A 17689-nucleotide genomic window follows, 5' to 3' on the forward strand; every position below is an offset into this window, starting at 1 on the left:
CCATTTCCCCAGCCCCTCGTGTTTTGCATGTTGGGACAGGGCACCTCCATCCCCCCGGTCCCCTCACTGGTGGCCTGGGTTACTGCTACGGTCCCCCTTGCTGGTGGCCTGGGTTACTGCTGCGGTCCCCCTCGCTGGTGGCCTGGGTTACTGCTGTGGTCCCCCTCGCTGGTGGCCTGGGTTACTGGTCCCCCTTGCTGGTGGCCTGGGTTACTGGTCCCCCTCGCTGGTGGCCTGGGTTACTGCTGCGGTCCCCCTTGCTGGTCTCCCTGCACACCATTCTCCACTTGGCACTCAGAGCGCTCCTTTTAAAACACCAATCTGAGCATGTCACTTTCCTACTCAAAATCCTCCAGTGGCTTCCAGTCCTTCATAGAATACGATTCCAAGTCCTCGCCGCAGCCCTTGTTCTGGTCCCTGGTACCACCTCAACTTGGTCTTCTGCGTCCTCCTCTTCCCTCTCTGCCCCAGGCATATGGGTCTCCTTGATGCTCCCAAGCACACTCTTGCTTCCTGTCTTCGCGCATGCTGTTCCCTCTGCCTGGAATGCCCCGCCCCAGGTGGTCATGTGATGCACGCTTCCACTTCAGGTCTTGCCCAAATGTCACATCTTTAGGGAAGCCTTTGTGATACCCTTTTCAAAAAGGGCAGTAACCCCTTCTCATCACTCTCTATCCCCTTACCCTGCTTAACATTTCTTCAGAGCCCTTTGCTATTTAATATTATATGTCAAGTTATTATCTTCATCCCCATATCAGAATAAAAGTTGCAACAGGGCAAGGGCTGTCTGTTTCACTCAATCCCATGCCTGGCTTAAGTATTAACTGAATGAAGGAAGGAATGACAGCCTCCCAGGGACGTGCTCTTTTTATCCTTTGAGGAGCTTCCTACACCCATCTCATAATGTATTTTTTACTCTATTTTAAGTAAGTTGTTTCAGGGCAGAGACTGGACCCCCACCGTGCCTTGCAGATAATAGGTGCTCAGGAAATACTTACAATATTAAGTGGAAGCAAGTGAAAATTCATTCTAGGATTCTGCTGAGGTATTGAAATAATTTTTGCATTTCATTTATGTGAGCACTAATCTAGACACATTCATAATGTCACTAATAAATTTGACTCTCGGTTGGTGAACTGGATTTTTTCACATCATTAATGGCAGCCTGGGAGCCTGGTGAGCGTCCCCAAACCCACTGGGCTGCTGGCTTCTCTTTCTACCCTATCAGGTGAGCTCAGGGCATATTAATGGAAGTCACATCATGGGTTACAGAGCACACTGGGCTGGGTGAGGCCCCTGAGGATGCTGTGGGTCCCTTAAGGCCCTTAACACATATGTTGTTTATTGTATGCCTTAAGAAGTCATTTCCCTCCTGAAGAAGGCAAGTTGTACAGAGATGACAGACCCCTTTCAAAGGAACTGGAGTGCCTTCCCTATTTATATTCACAGCCTGGTAGTAGGCTATAGGAGAAACATCTCTATGTTGGCCCTTCACTGAGTTACCAGCACTGACCTCAGGGTTCAGGGCCATTTGGACCCTTGAGAAATCTCACTTTTGATAGAAGGCACTGTACTTAATAGGGAATAGTTTGACAGTAAACTCTTCTCATCAGTCTAGATTTCTGATATTCTGCAATCTCCATCTTATCATGATGACAAAAATTGAAATGTGATATCACAGAAAGGTAAACGTTCTGAATTTTGGCAGGCCCCTAATACTGCTTATTTCCCCTCCCCTATTGATGGCTCCACTTGCTACCTTCAGCACCCGCACTTAGGTTGAAACTGGCAGAGGGCACCTGGAAAATGTTCACAGTCAGTGTTCAGAGAACGAAGTCACTCATCTGGTACCCCTTACCCTGCTTGCCATAAGGCCTCCTCCTCTGCCCAGGCACTATACTCTGTTTCTATGAGTCTACAAGAAAGATGTGAGTTGACCTGCCTATGGTATGCTCTCTAGTGCCTGTGTAGACACAAGAGCTTCCCAGTATATTGACTACGGCATCTGGCATGTTTCCATCAGGGATCTAGGCTCAGTTTACCTTGGAGTGTCACAGTGCTTTACTGAAACTCTCAAGTAAGAGTGTTATCTGAGCCCAATTCACTCCCACGCTCATTGTTACAGTTCCAGTGGGCCCTGCCTCAACTTCTGCCTTGCTCTCTTTCAGAATTATAAGTCTGCAGCTTCCTCATTTTTGAATCGATGGATTCAAAGACTTTAATTCACAGCACCAGAAACCAACTGCAGGCTCTTTCAGCCCCACAAAGCCTGGGCATACCTTCATGAAGAATATCCTCCTACAGGTCTTGCCTCGATCACTCCCAGCTCCTTGCAGTTGAGCAGCCTCAGAGGCCAGTGCTAGATCAGGAATGCTGCTTGGCCCAGCCTCCGACGTGTCTGCCAGCTGCACAGATGAGTGGAAAATTCCCTCCTTGCCCTGGGCCAAGGAGATCTCAAAGGGATCAGGATATTTCTCATCAGGGCTAGAACCATCGTCACTGGTCTTAGCATTACAGAGCATCAGGGACCTGGAGATGGACCGAAATTTTGCAGATTTTCTGCTCTTTCCAGTGCGGCTGTGTGATTCCATCCTCAAAGGGGAAGTGAAGTTGCCTTTCTTCCTTTCCTGGTCTCTGGCCCTTGGCTGACGGGTGGCCACTGGACAAGGCTTAGCTGCCACTTCATGAGTCCCTAGAGGAAAGAGGAAACGGGAAGAAGCAATGTGACTTGCTGCCGACAAGCAGAGCTGGACACAAGTCCTGGATCTGAGCCATGGGTTCCTGGTGCCCGTGAAGCAGGACAGGTGGGCAGACTGTCCCTCAAGATCACTGGCCCTTCCCGTGTGCCAGCCAAATGGGGCTCAGTTAACCCTGTGGTTAATGCCACTCTGCTCCTAGGATCATGGAGACCCAGCCCCAGAGCTTCTCATTTTACAAGACAGGGGAATTGAGGTGCAGGGAGGGAAAGTATTAACCCAAGGCACTAGCAGAAGAGCCGGTAGTCGGTCACAGGAGACAGTTTAGGGATCATAGAGACCAGTGCTTTGTGAGGTTTTTAAACTTGGAAGCCATTCTTTAAACAGAAGTGTGCAGTGAACTCCAGTCTAGAGAGCAGACCAAAGACAGGAAAACTGGAGACTAAGTTCCACCTGCCTGGTCCCCTTGGTCACCCTTGGTGACTCCCGTAGCATCTGCAAAGAAGCCCCAGAATCCATGGAGCTGAGTCTGAAGACCACTGATATCTTACGTCCTCCACTGACAGATGACGAACCCAAGACTAGGAAGATTGGAAGTCTTACCCAACACTGACCTGTCAGAATGGATGTGAGCATAAAGAAGGTGACACTTGGCAAGTGCCCGCCAAAGGGATGAGCGGATAACAGGCTCTCGGCAAACACGCGTGTCTTTCTCCAGGCCTAAGGTCAAACATTTGGCCAGGGTCACAGTTAGGCCCAGGAGCCCCTGCTTCATCGTGTGTGCACTGAGTCAGACTCTCACAGCCAGAGAGGCCAGAGATGGGTTTTCCGGCCAGGCCAACAGCCTGGCTCTGCTCCACCAAGAGGACCCCCCATGGATTCAGTTTCCATGAAGCAGGTGGTGAAAAGGGCCCTGACGCTGTATCCAAAAAGGTTCTGACTCAGGCCTGAGCCACAAAAGAGACACTGTTGCCGGAACAAGAAACTGTGGGATGCACTTGGTCCACCACTGTACTGCTATGTGCACATCCAGTATTGAATAAGAAATACCAGACGCCTCACGACATTTCATTGCATCAAAACTCTTTCACATATCCCCAGAGAGAAAATGTTTTCAACACTCAAGACTGCTCTTCAGCACTCAGACTGCACACATTTATTGTTTCCTGTGTTCGCTCTTTATCAATTTATTCACCGACCATCACAGCAATTCATAGCAATAAACAAAAATGTATGAATAACGGATTGAAAGTCTACTACATATCAGGCACTGTGCTTGATGCTTTCGTATAAATTAATTCAGTGTGGATCCATTTTATCAAGCGCCCTCTTGTCAACATGCCAAAGTTTTGCACCCTGTGTTCTTCCATCTCAAATGATAGTAAAACCCCAATCACAGACGAATCCAAACCTCTGCAGAGTTTATGCCTGGCTGTGGATCTCTAAGCCTTGAAGAAGACACTCTCACTCCTGTACAGGCTGGTACCATAAAACATTCATGGCCACCAACTGGGCCTCCAGCTCTGGCCAGCAGTGGTAGTGTTTTAGTAATTCGCTTGAGAACACATTTCCAACAATGTCTATTTCAAAACTTCACTGTGGTGCACCAGGCATTGTTCTCATTGCTTTACTATTTAGTTCCATAAACTCTATGGTAGGCTCTGTCAATACCCTCATTTTACAGAAGAGATACAGAGGCACAGGGAGGTTGGATGACTTTCCCAAGATCACACAGCTGGAACTCAGTGAAAGCAGGAATCAAACCAAGCGATGTGGCTCTGAAGTCTGCATGCAGCACCCTGCCTCTACCTTCTTACAGAGTATTGCCTGTCTCAGCTTTAGCCTCAGTCTCTTCCTGTGTCCTGGATCTTTATCCTTAACACATACACACGTTCAAACATTTCCTCCCTTTCAAACACCGCACGTTAACTCCATGTCCTCCTCTTGCCGCTTGCTTTTCTTTTCTTTTCTTTTCTTTTCTTTTTTTTTTTGAGACAGAGTTTCTCTCTTGTTACCCAGGCTGGAGTGCAATGGCGCAATCTCGGCTCACTGCAACCTCTGCCTCCGGGTTCAAGCGATTCTTCTGCCTCGGCCTCCCGAGTAGCTGGGACCACAGGCACGCGCCACCATGCCCAGCTAATTTTTTGTATTTTTAGTAGAGACGGGGTTTCACCATGTTGACCAGGATGGTCTCGATCTCTTGACCTCGTGATCCGCCCGCCTCGGCCTCCCAAAGTGCTGGGATTACAGGCTTGAGCCACCGCGCCCGGCGCCACTTGCTTTTCTTGTATCCCCTTCGTGTCTTCCTGAGCAAACGTTCTGCACTTTGCACTTCTCTCCTCATGCTTCCCTCCTCTTCAAGCCTTAGCCCACAGCGTCTGCTTCCTTTTCCTAGAGCCACTGACACTGTTTTATCAGGTCTGCCTTTTAAGAAACCCAAAGCTATGAACTGAAGTCCAGAGACCGCCATCTGCTTGGTTAAAAACCTTGCTGCATTTTGAGAGAATGTGTTAACCGGTATATCAATGCTCAGATCCACTGGCAGAAGAATATGTAGATTTCAAGCTTTTAGAGTATTTTTCTTTTTCACCTCATTATTGCCTTGTTCCAGACGTCACCCTCCAAATGCGAGTGGGAATGTTCCCCTGCCCCCACCCCCAACACAAGAGTTTCTCTGCATCCCGCCAATTCGGTTTCCCAAAACGACTGACTCTCCACACCAATGTGGCTATAAATAATACGTCCAAACTTCTTTCCATTTTGATCACTTCCTTGGGAGTTCCCATAGTTCACCAGGGTTTCACGGGAAGAGGTGTGTGTGTGTGTGTGTGTGTGTGTGTGTGTGTGTTGGTCACAGCTAACACTGGTCCATTAGGCATTTGGAAATTTGTAAGATGATCAGTGCTGTGTTAAAATCCTTCTGCACTTTGCTGGTGCTGAACAGGACAGATATAAACATGGGGTTGCTGAGGGCCACCACGTAGAGAGGCTGCCTGAGAGTGAAGCCAACACGGAAGGTCCAGAACTCACAGAGGTGGGGAGAGAAGTGGAGGTAAAGGAAGGAGGACAGAGAGACAATCTGAGAGAAGCGGAGTTCAGAGGTTATCATATGAGCGTCTGGATCCAGGTGTGCCCGAAACCACATCAACCTATGCAGTTATGCCAACCAATAGATTCCTCTTTTGCTTAAAAAAAAACACCCTCCTGGAATAGTGGTTCTTCTCTGTGCTGTTGCTGACATAAAGCATGGAAAAGAATGACATCCAAGGGCCAAGAGGGTTTTTGAAACTCCCTTATCCCACCCCAAGCCAGAAGAGAAGCCAGTCATACCTACTCAAGGCCTCAACTCTACCCCCTCCATCCCCTAGTGCCAAGCTCTGGCATAACAGCCTCTTGAATTCCTGTCCCACCAAGAATTGCCACAGTCTGCATGAGTTCTCGGAAAGAAAACCCAATTCCCTTTCTCTTCCACATCCTCTCCCAATGTATAATAATTGTTGGGTAAGAGCCAGACCATTCACTAGGCCTTTTCCAGGACAAAAAAATCATCGAGGACCTTTGGGACTAGGTGCAAGGCTGGGTGCTTTACTCAGTGGTGGAATAGTTGGCTGCATGCAGTATTTAGAAGAACAGAGGGGTCAAATTCCTGGGTGGAAACTGTGCTAATCCTAATGCACCATCTGCGGGAGTGTCTGATGGGTACTGGCAGCTTAGAAAAAATAAGCTATTCCCCAGAGACCCCCCACTTCCATGACCTGGGCTCTCACGTGGGACGGCAGGGGCCATGGGATGCAAGTTGGCAACGCACCAGCGGCAAGGCATTAACCCTTTGGTTAAGAGCGAAGACAGTTTTCAAAATGACCCTTTCATTATAGAAAATGTTTCTTTCTTTTCTTTTTTTTTTTTAAAGAAGAAGGAAAAAAGGAAGAGAACAATTGCAAAAGAGCTGGAGTGGAGGAGCCAGAATTGAACTTCTGTGGGAAGACTGCCTTCCCTCCAGGCCTGGCACCGAGAGAGAGGAAGGGGGAGAGAGGAGAGAGAATAATTGAAAACACAGTGCCGCAGTCACATGGTTCAGCTTAGCTTCAGTAATTGAGCTCAGGACATTGGAACCAGCTCTTGCTCCCGAATGGAACCAAATGTCAGCAGAGCTTGGGGACAAGCCCGTGCCATTCCTCCAGCCCAGCTGCCTTCGAAAGGTTGGAACTAATGAGCTTTCCCTTATTTTTCCCCAGGCTCTCTGACAACTTGTCAAACTCTTGCCAGATTTTCTCTGCCTCTGGTGGACCCGCCACAAGACGGCCTTGTGGGTCTTCTCCAGAGGATTTTGGGGGAAGCACAATGAAGGTCTCTAACACAGCTTCATGAATGCAATCAGTTACTTTTACTTCCCAGCAGAAAAACTGAGACGTTCTGCAACTCCGCAGAAAACTGCTCTCCAACTCCCTGGAGGCTTCCCCACGCCACCCCAACTGTGCTAGGGTATTTGCTCTTTAGTTATATTCCACTGAATACCAGATCTGGGAGGGGTCTCCCCACCACATCTTAGGTAAGGACATTGGGCCCAATAGAGGGACAGGGCAGACTCATCATCACAGTTACCAGGATATGTTTTTACGATGGCAGAGCTGACGTTTACTTAGAACATGCAGAGCTGAAAGGAGGGAGCTGAATTGCAAAGAAATGGTTAGTTCCTCCCCTTTCAAGAAGTTCAAAAACCTTTCAGAATATGTGCTGTGAAGCAGGATCAGTTAGTCTGTCCCTCCCTTCCTACTTCCTTCCTTCCTTTTCGTTTTTTTTCATTCGGCAAGCACTTGTTGAGAAACTGTTATGTGCCTGTTTTTGTGCTAAGCAAAGCTAACCTACTGGAGGAAAGGCCACAGTATTTCCATCTGGATAAAATACATTAAACTCCCTGGAGATCTTTGGGAGGGTAAATAACCATATGGAGCAAGGGGAACTAGCTGGTAAAATGTGTTTCAAATTGCTGAATTCTCCAACAGCGTCCTTTATCAAAGGCAATTTTTAAAGTTTGGTCACTCTAGCCCAAGGGGTAATTTTTGTTTTCTTTTCAATTAAAGAATGACTCCATGATAAGAAATAAAGTAATGTATGGTTATTTCTCTTTCTAAAAGAACACCTTAGGCAGGGCGCAGTGGCTCACGCCTGTAATCCCAATGCTTTGGGATGCCAAGGTGGGCGGATTGCCTGAGCTCAGAAGTTCAAGGCCAGCTTGGGCAACCTGGTAAAACCCCATCTCTACCAAAAATACAAAAAATTTAGCCAGTGTGGTGGTGTGCACCTGTGGTCCCAGTTACCCGGGAGGCTGAGATGGAGAGACTGCTTGAGCCTGCCAGGCAGAGGCTGCGGTGAGCCGAAATCATAGCACTGCACTCCAGCCCAAGCGACAGTGAGATCCTGTCTTGGAAAAAAAAAGAGTAACTTTAATAGGATTCCATGGGACCTGCAGCTGGGAGTAGTTCTGTGTATGTCTCTATGCATTGTACAGAAGACTGGGAAGACATGGTGTCTCTGGACCTCAGTTTCCTAACTGGTAATTTAAGCAAGTTGTGTTGAAGTTAGTTTTATACCTGTCATCTTTCTTCCTCTATACTGTCACCAGCTGGAGAGGAGAAACAGATAAAGTCTCATTTATTTTTTTGTCCCCAAAGCTTTGATGGGGGTTGACACAAAGAAGGGCATTTGCATGTTCTTTTTTTTTTTTTTGAGATGGAGTCCGCTTTTGTTGCCCAGGCTGGAATGCAATGGCGTGATCTCGGCTCAATGCGACCTCCGCCTCCTGGGTTCCAGCAATTCTCCTGCCTCAGCCTCCTAAGTAGCTGGGACTACAGGCACATCCCACCATGCCCAGGTATTTTTTTATTTATTTATTTTTAGTAGAGACGGGGTTTCACCATGTTGACCAGGATGGTCTCTATCTCTTGACCTCGTGATCCACCCGCCTCAGCCTCCCAAAGTGCTGGGATTACAGGCGTGAGCCACCGTGCCCAGCTTGCATGTTCAATGAATGAATGGCAGATGGGTGTTTCAGAGACTCCTTCCAACAGACTTTTCCTGCACCAACACCATGTGAAGTGTTCTCAAGGAAACCATCTCAACTAGGACAACAGAATGATGGACTCCAGGAAACCAACTGACACCAGAGTGACAAGGAGCCACAGTGGGCTAACCTCAGAGCGAAAGACAAGCCAAGAGCCATCAAGGAAGATTCTCAATGCTGCTCCTCAGAAAAGTCTATTTGACCCAACAATCCCATTACTGGGTATATACCCGAAGAACTATAAATCGTTCTACTATAAAGACATGTGCACACGTATGTTCATTGCAGCCCTGTGTACAATAGCAAAGACCTGGAACCAACCCAACTGCCCATCAATGATAGGCTGGGCAAAGAAAATGTGGTACATATATATACACCATGGAATACTATGCAGCCACAAAAAATGATGAGTTCGTGTCCTTTGTAGGGACTTGGATTAATCTGGAAGCCAACATTCTCAGCAAACTGACACAAGAACAGAAAACTAAACACTGCATGTTCTCACTCATAGATGGGTGTTGAACAATGAGAACACGTGGACTCAAGGAGAGGAACATCACACACTGGGGGCAGTTGTGGGGGTGTAGGGGAGGGACAGCTGGGAGTGGGGAGGGTGAGGAGGGTGGGGGGATAACATGGGGAGAAATGCTGGATATAATATGCACCTAAAGTAAAATAAAAAAATAATAATAAAATTTTAAAAGATCCCAGAGAAGCCCCTCGCAGGGGCCACTGCACGTTCAGCATCCTGGAAGGAGATCCTAACCATCAGTGCACAGGCATGAGTGGGGCATCAGGATGGCCTCAACAAAACCCAGGCCCCTGGGGCACAGGGTGAGTCAGGACAGGGATTTCCCTCTCAGCATATATTACCTCCAAGATGGTAAGGGTATGCTCTATAATCCCTCTCAATAAGGAGCTGGATAAACAAAGGCATTTCCATGCAGATAAATAAGGACCTATCCAGCCATCACTGTTCTTGAGAGACTAGCTAAAGCTCATCTCTCGTGAAATCCCAGTGCCCAGAGCAGGACTTCACACTTAGGATGCACTCAGGCAGGGTCGTTGCAGCATGAAATGAGAGGTCAACTGCACAAAGCTACACACAGGGATATCCACACCGTGTTGTTAATTAGTCATTGTTAATCACTGGGAGGATGGACACGCAGGATTATAAATATACTGCTTAAAGGCTTAGGCTCTGAAATTGACCTCCCCTTCTTTCTGCCTTGCTTTATCTTCACTGAGGGTTGTCTGCTCTATTCGTCCTTTCCAAGGGCTCATTCTTAGAAGCAGGGAACACATCTGCTTTTGGGGTTTGATTTCCAGCATGCTTATTTCTGCTTCAGTTACTTGTTTCCTTCTTGCTTTTGTTTTGTTATTTTTTTCTATCTTCAAGAATTGAATATTTAGTTTCCTCAAATTCATTCTATTTTAGAAATGATAGCATATCATGTAGCGGTCACATGCTGCAGCTTTACAGCCTAGGTAGATCTAGGTGTCAATCTCACTCCAACAATTTTCCGTGCCTGACTTTGAAGAAATCTACTTAGCATGCAGTGGAGAGGAGGGAGCCTGGAAGAGCTCAACAAGCCTGCAAGGCTGTAAGGAGAGGTGTCTGCGGTGCAAGGCACAGTAGACTTGTTCAGGGCCACGGATGGGAGCAGCTTTGGGTTCTTCTCATAGAAGGTCCTCATGAATCCTCAGTAGGCAGCCTCATCATTGCTGTCTCGCTGCTGCCGCTGTTGCTGCTAAGACAGACAGTCCCGGCCCAGCTGGATGGAGGCTGTACATTCTTCAAAGACACCCAGAGGGGGAAACAAGATGGCCAACTACATGCAGCCAGGAAGTGTTGTTCCCACTGAGAGAGAGACCAAACTACCAAGGAATCCACCATCATTTGGGCAGCTCTTCACAGAGAAAAAGCCAAGGGTGTGTAGAGAGATGATGCTGAAGCTGAGGCTGAAGAGGGAGGAAGCTGGGAACCCTGCAGGGGTACCCAAATGCTAGGGCTAGTTCATGGCCCAAACAGCTCCTGGGAAAGGAGTGAGTGAGGTAACTGAAGGATGCCTCACTCTTGCTGTCAGCCTCTGGGATTCTAGCTATAGGGGACCCTGCATCACACAAGGACATGGGAGATAGAGGGGGATCTTCCCAGGGCACAGGCAAAGACAGGCCTTCAGACAGCATGGATCTGAGGAGTTTTTGTGCACTGGACATTTCCAGCAGAGAGGAGCCATAGATGGTCATCTCCTAGGACTCTCTATTCCCCTCTGGAGGCATTGGCCCCAGCTGACCTTCCAGCCAGGAGAAAGCAGGGCTGGCTTCTCTGGGAATGATGCACATCTGTTCTGCAAGCCTTCCTACACACTAGCCCTTCCCAGGGCCCATGCCTAGCCACCGTGCAGGAGCAGGTGCACAGCACAGCTTCCTCAGCCCAGCCTGAGTGCATTGCTCTACCTGAGTACTTTCCTAGTGATCTGGGGCACGTCAGACCCCCAGTGCAGCCAGAATCCAACTGTGAGCCATGGGATGTCCTGGACCCCGGGGCTAACAGTACAGCAGCTCAGGAATACAACGTCAAGATCTGTGTTTGGCCCTTGAGTTAGGGAGGATCCCCCACCCTCAGAGAATGGCAAGGAGTGAGGTACATGGGTTCCTGGGTCAGGGTGGGAACAAGATATGCCTCCCTCCCCAGGATCAGTCCAGAAAGGGTGCAGCACATCTTCCAGTGACAGCCTTTCCCAGAGGGGCCCTGCATCCCAGGACACCTACGAAAGAAACACGGGCTCATAACCAGTAATCAAAAAGGTCTCCCCCAAGGCTCGTGAGCAGACCCGGTGAAGGGGCCATTTGTCTCCATCCACCACTGCAGAGCCTACCTGCCGACACGAGGAAACAAGAGTAGTGTGGCAGGCCCGTACCCTAGCTGTTGGTCATTACTCCTCCACGCCACCTACTGGATCAAAGTCCAAGCTGCATCACCAAAAATTAACCTACTAATATATGCATAGTGCTACAATGAACATACAAGTGCATGAGGGTTTTTTTTTCTTTCTTTTTTTTTTTTTGGAATAATGATCTGCTTTTCTTTGGGTATATATACAGTAATGGGATTTCTGGGATTACAGGCATGTGCCAGCTCGCCTGACTAATTTTTGTATTTTTAGTACAGACGGGGTTTTCATCATGTTTGCCAGGCTGGTCTCGAACTCCTGACCTCAAATGATCCACTCACCTTTGCCTCCCAGAGTGCTGGTAGTGCAAGCATGAGCCACCATGCCTAGCCTAAGATTATTTTTATCATTTGGTTGTAGCCAACTCCAGCCAAACTGCAGACACCAGGGAATCTTGCAGCAGTGGCTGAGAACATAGGATACCTGCCACATTTACTGAAGCAATGGCTAGGCAATGCATCCCCTGCATTGAGCTAACTGTCGGAAGCATAAAATAAAAGTGTGTGTGTGCATGTATGTGTGTGTGTGTGATGTTAGAATAAGTCAGAAAGAATACTCAACAAGTTGTTACTGAAGAGCAAAGAATGGGCAAAAACTGATTACATTTTACTAATTACAGCATTTTTACCAAAAGCGAAATTTAATAGTAAAGATTAAAATACAAAGTGGCAATATAATAAATTGGTAATAAATTTGTATACACCACTTAACTACAACCTAAAAAGAAAAAGAGGAAAAAAAAAACCCCAAAAACAAAAAAACACAAACTTAAACCCAGGATACGATCTGCCTGCTGGAAGAACTAGATTGGGAGAGCAGCTGGAAAAGCTGTCTGTGGATGGACAACTAAGACCTCCTTCCTGGGAAACTAAGGGCAGGGGCATGAAATTGACATTAAATTCACATCCAGTGATCTCTAAATGGAACTAAGAGGAGTTTCAAAGAAATGCAAAATAACAGCTATAGAGCATTACAGAGTCTTTGGCCTGAAAGAATTTTTCACATTTTGCTGGTCCAACTGCTATCATTTACTTCTCTGTGGGTGTGGTGTGTGTGTGTGTGTGTGTGTGTGTGTGTGTGTGTGTGTGTGTGTGATTGTTTTGGTTTGGGTTTTGGTAAGAAATAATTATATATCATCTCCTTTAAGATTATTTTTAGATATATTTCTTTTCACCACACACACACCCCCTCCCCCCACACACACACTTTTATTTTCTGCTTCTGACAATTAGCTCAAGGCAGGGGATGCATTGCCTAGCCATTGCTTCAGTAAACGTGGCAGGTATCCTATGTTCTCAGCCACTGCTGCAAGATTCTCTGGCATCTGCAGTTTGGCTGGAGTTGGCTACAATCATCCTTGGAGTATGAAGAGAAGGAAGGGAGAGAGAGGAGGCGCGTAAGACTGGGCCACCTGCCCACCTTCCCCAATCCTCACCATTGCTCGAGTCTCTCTTAACCTATTTATCAGAAAGTACAGAAAAAAAGAGAGATCAGCTCATGGCTGACTCAGGCCTGAAATCCTTGCCTTGGATAATGGGGAGAAGGCCATCTTATTGAAAGAGAAGATCTGGAATATTTCAGTTATGATATTCTCCTGACACATTTTCACCATCCCAAACTCCACCCACTGTTCTCCAGGACTATTTATGAAACTTTTAAAATCATGACCTGTGCGAGGCATGCTGGCTAACAACTTTAATTCCAGCACTTTGGGAGGTTGAGGCAGGCAAATCACTCCAGCTCAGCAGTTTCAGCCTGGCCAACGCGGCAAAACCTCATCTCCAATAAAAATACAAAAATTATCCAGGTGTGACGGCATGCGCCTGTAGTGCTGGCTACTAGGGAGGCTGAAGTGGGAGAATCGCCTGAGCCTAGGGAGTCAAGACTGCAGTGAGCCAGGATTGCACCACTGCACTCCAGCCTGGGCAACAGAGTGAGACCCTGTTTCAAAAAATAAATAAATAGATAAATAAATAAAAATAATTTTTAAAGAATTTTAAAAATTAAAAAAATATTGACCTACAGTAAGAATTTACATTTTACATCATAGTACATAGATTACATAAACACCCATAAGATGTATATGTATATATAAATAAATATATATAACTAAAAAGTTTCATGGAACATCTTTACTACAGTATAATAAAGATAATATAAAATATCTATGGTATAAAAAAGATAATATGAAATATGCCTTTGTTAAGAACCTGATGCAATCTGATGTATGCTATTCTTTTTTCGTTTTAGAGAAAAGAAGTTGGTTTCAACCCAGTAAATTCATTTTCAATTCACTAGCCGTTTTCACGCTTGAAAACCACTACTTTAAGGTTTTCTCTGATTTCTTATAGCAATTCCATATGAGATATTTGCTTTGATTCCTCATTTAGCTCCCATCTTTGAGCCGCTGAATCTTTTCATATGTACATTGATTTTGCTGTGTTTGCTCAGCCCTACTCAAGAGGTCTGTGTTGACTCAGATTCGGGAGCCGGGATGGGTTCTGAAATTCCCTGTCGGAATCTTTCATACATGCCCAAGCCAGACTGCAGAAAGGACTTAGATTTCTTGTGGCTTTTCTTTGCCAGGTGAGGGATGCAGTGAGCAGCAGGGAGGGTGCGCCGTTCCCCAGCATCTAAGCCATCAGGCGAGCCTTAGACCTCTGGAAGGGATCTGTGTAGGGGACTGCCTCCTGTTGGCTGAGCAAGGCAGTCGTGTCCCAGCCATTGTAACTGTCCACTGGAGGAGCATTTTCGCCCCAGCTGTACATGCTGAGACTAAGCCAGGTGCAAGACCATGGAGATCTCCACGCTGGGTGGTCCTCCGCATCGGGGGCGCCGAGCAGCACTACCAGTTGCTCCCACCCAAAGCAAACCTCTCCTCCAGCATCTCCAGATTGGCAGGCACAGCGCCTACCTTCTGATGTGCTCTGCCCTTCCATCCGCGTCCTGAGCATCCACCTGCAGTGCCCAGCCCCCATCAGCTCTGTACTCTTTGGTACTGAAACTTCTCAGTATTTCTGGCATGCTCTGAACAACCCTGTCTAGTTTACAAGACGGACATCGATTTGTCCTTATTTCAACAGAAGTTCAAAAGAAGAACTTGAAGTAAATTCCTGATTTCAAGTTGTCTTCCTAGCTAACCAAAACTCTAAGCTCTTGGAACTGTTTATTTTGCCCCAATGCCTATTTTCTCCCCATGTACATGAGCATGTTGCTATGCACAATGAATTACTTTTTAATAGCAAAACATAACATATATGAAAATGTATTACCAACTCAAATGCTCACATTTTTTAATTTTTTGTTTTTTGAGAGGGAGTCTTCCTGTCACACAGGCTGAGATGCAATGGTGCGATCTCGGCTCTCTGCAACCTCCACTTCCCAGATTCAAGCGATTCTCCCGCCGCAGCCTCCTGAGTAGCTGGGATTACAGGCATGCACCACCATGCCCAGCTAATTTTTGGTATTTTTAGTAGAGACGGGGTTTCACCGTGTTGGTCAGGCTGGTCTCGAACTCCTGACCTCAGGTGATCCACACGCCTCGGCCTCCCAAAATGCTGGGATTACAGGCGTGAGCACTGTGCCCAGCCAGCAGATTTCAATTCAAAGTGTATCTCCCTCCCTCTCACTCCTACAACCCTGGACCACTGCTGGGAACCAGAAACGGGGAGAGCGTTGACAAAAGGGCAGGTTTTAAGCTCCTGGCCTGCCTTCTGCCAAAATAATGTTGCCTTAACTCTTTGTATATGAGTTTTCATGGTAGATTTCAATTCTTAAAAGGTTTCAATGAGTACAAAGAATTAGAAAGTAGTAATTCTACAGTTAATCACATCCAAAGGAGATTTTTTTGAACCCTATGGATATAGGACTGTCTTTGTGTTTAGGAAATGTAAGTATTTGTTGAGGCATGCCACAAAGTCAGTAAGAGCATGGATTTTGGAGTCAGACAGGTTGGGTTCGGGTCCTGGGAATGTCTAGGTGAGCGGTCATGTCCAAGCCTCCTCACCTCTCGATTTGGGGATACACTCCCTAAGCCCCAGGTTGTTGTAAGGTTTAAATGAAATGATGTGTGTGAATATTTTAGCATGGTGCCTGGGCCCTGAAGAGTGGCCAGGAAATGGCTGGGGTACTAAGTATTGTTAATCAGCCTCCCTGGGGATTGAATAAATGATTAGCAGGGGCTTTGAGGCTCTAACCCACCTGATGGCTCCTGCCCATGTCATGTCTGCAGCAGGGTGGGGGCCTTCTACTGTGCTCACAAATGTTAACCATCACTTAACTTCAGAGCAGAAAAGGAGAACAGAGAGGAGGGAAGAGGCTGAACAGTCTTCTCCTTCCAGGGAAAACTGGAGAAACAGGAAGGGGAGCCAGAGAGACGGCAGCTTCCCAGGCTGCTTCCAGAAACCTGGTGGGAGCTCAGACTGGCCTCTTGGGACAAAGAGGTCGTCTTTGTGCTGCTCAGCCTGAAGTGGGATGATTTCACCTGGCAAGGGCCGGAGGAGCGGATGCTTCCCTGTATTCCCCAGGGAACCTCTATTCTTGTGCTGTTACCTCATTCTCCAGCTACGGAAAGCAAACTTGCTATGGACCGAAAAAAAAAAACCACCAATCCTGGCACCTACCAAAGCAGGAATTAGTCACTCGACCCTTATCAAAAGCAAGTGGAGTGAACACTCTTCCCATGGTCATTCTGCAGAGGTGCCCACCGGCCGTGCCCACTTTGGAGAAGAGGAGAGTGGTCAGCAGCAGAGCAGCCTCCTTCAGGCGCCTGTGGCCCTTCTCTCTCCCGCTGCCTTCCATTCCTCTGCCTCCTTCCACACTCCAGTGCCAAGGATGAGACTCGGCTGATAAGTCAGAAATCTCAGGACCAAATTCTTCCCGCGCTGCAGAGCTAGGGCAAGCGACATCCCTCTGTCCACCTTCTGAAGCTGCTTCCTCCTGTACCTAATTGTGTGAAGTGGTGACACAGAGATTCCTACCAACACAATTCTGGCTTCTGCTCTTCCTCTAACCCCAGCACCGCTTCCAAATACGAAGTTACGACCTAGCAACCAAGACCCTCCCCATTCAGGTCAGAAAGGCCAGCCTCCTGCCTCCGGTAACGCAGTCTGGACAGAGCAGCTACCTGACAGACAGTCACTCACCGGGTGCCCACCTACCTCCTATACACCGTCCCCCGGGGCTGCCACCTCCCTCGCTCCTCTCTCCAGCTGCCCAGCAGGGACTGCAGCACCACCTCAGAGAGCCTGTGGCCCAGGCCTGGGTCAGAGCCGGCAAGGATTGAGAAATGGATGCTCCGTTCTCATACGGAGGCCAGCCTCTGAGTCCGATCCCAGGCTCCAATAGTTGAGCAGGACACAACATTCACCACCTGCTCTGGACAGGTGACTCAGGACAAATGTGTCCCACCTGGCATGGATTTGCTCGAAGACTCCTGACCTGAGCCATCTGACTGCTCCACGTGAAAAGGCTTGGTCCAAAAAGGGGGGCTGCCAGTGCTGAGAAGCTCAGCCTCAGAACAAGGTCCACCATCTGCTGGGCTGGCCGGCAACACCCAGGAGGCAAAGCCAGTGCAGAGCCACAGAACCACAGTGAGGTTCCTCGGTGCACCTCAACTGCCCCTGCCTTCTTTGAACAAGGAGAGCCGAAAGGTAATAAACATGACTCGGTGGCTGCAATGTGCCTGGCACACTGCTAGGAGCTCTCCATAAACCGCATCACATGCTGGGAGTCGCAACACATGCCTATAATCCCAGCTACCCGGGAGGCTGAGGCAGAAGGATCACTTGAGCCAGAGGTTCAAGATCAGCCTGGGCAGCATAGCAAGACCTCATCTCAAATTATATAAAAATTTAGTAAAAAGTAAAAAAAAAAGTCATCACACACAATGCTGACATGAATCTGGTAAATATATCATATCTACTTTGCAGACAAAGAAAGCCACTGCACAAAAATTCACTGAGCACCTACTATGT

The 17689-nt window shown here is 47.6% G+C and overlaps 1 protein-coding gene across 1 annotated transcript in view; it reads right to left on the reverse strand.

Moving 5' to 3' along the window:
* The window catches only part of IL16 (interleukin 16), a 94047-nt gene extending 76876 nt beyond the window's left edge, over positions 1–17171 (reverse strand). Inside the window, 2 exon segments of the mRNA XM_032263894.1 lie at positions 2280–2692; positions 16874–17171. Of these exon segments, the coding sequence (XP_032119785.1) occupies positions 2280–2692; positions 16874–17078 (618 nt within the window). The 5' untranslated portion in view covers positions 17079–17171.
* Positions 17172–17689: the final 518 nt, after the last annotated feature.

The sequence above is a fragment of the Sapajus apella genome, unplaced genomic scaffold (genome assembly GCF_009761245.1).
Source record: "Sapajus apella isolate SASKATOON/1434 unplaced genomic scaffold, GSC_monkey_1.0 scaffold139, whole genome shotgun sequence".
NCBI lineage: Eukaryota > Metazoa > Chordata > Mammalia > Primates > Cebidae > Sapajus > Sapajus apella.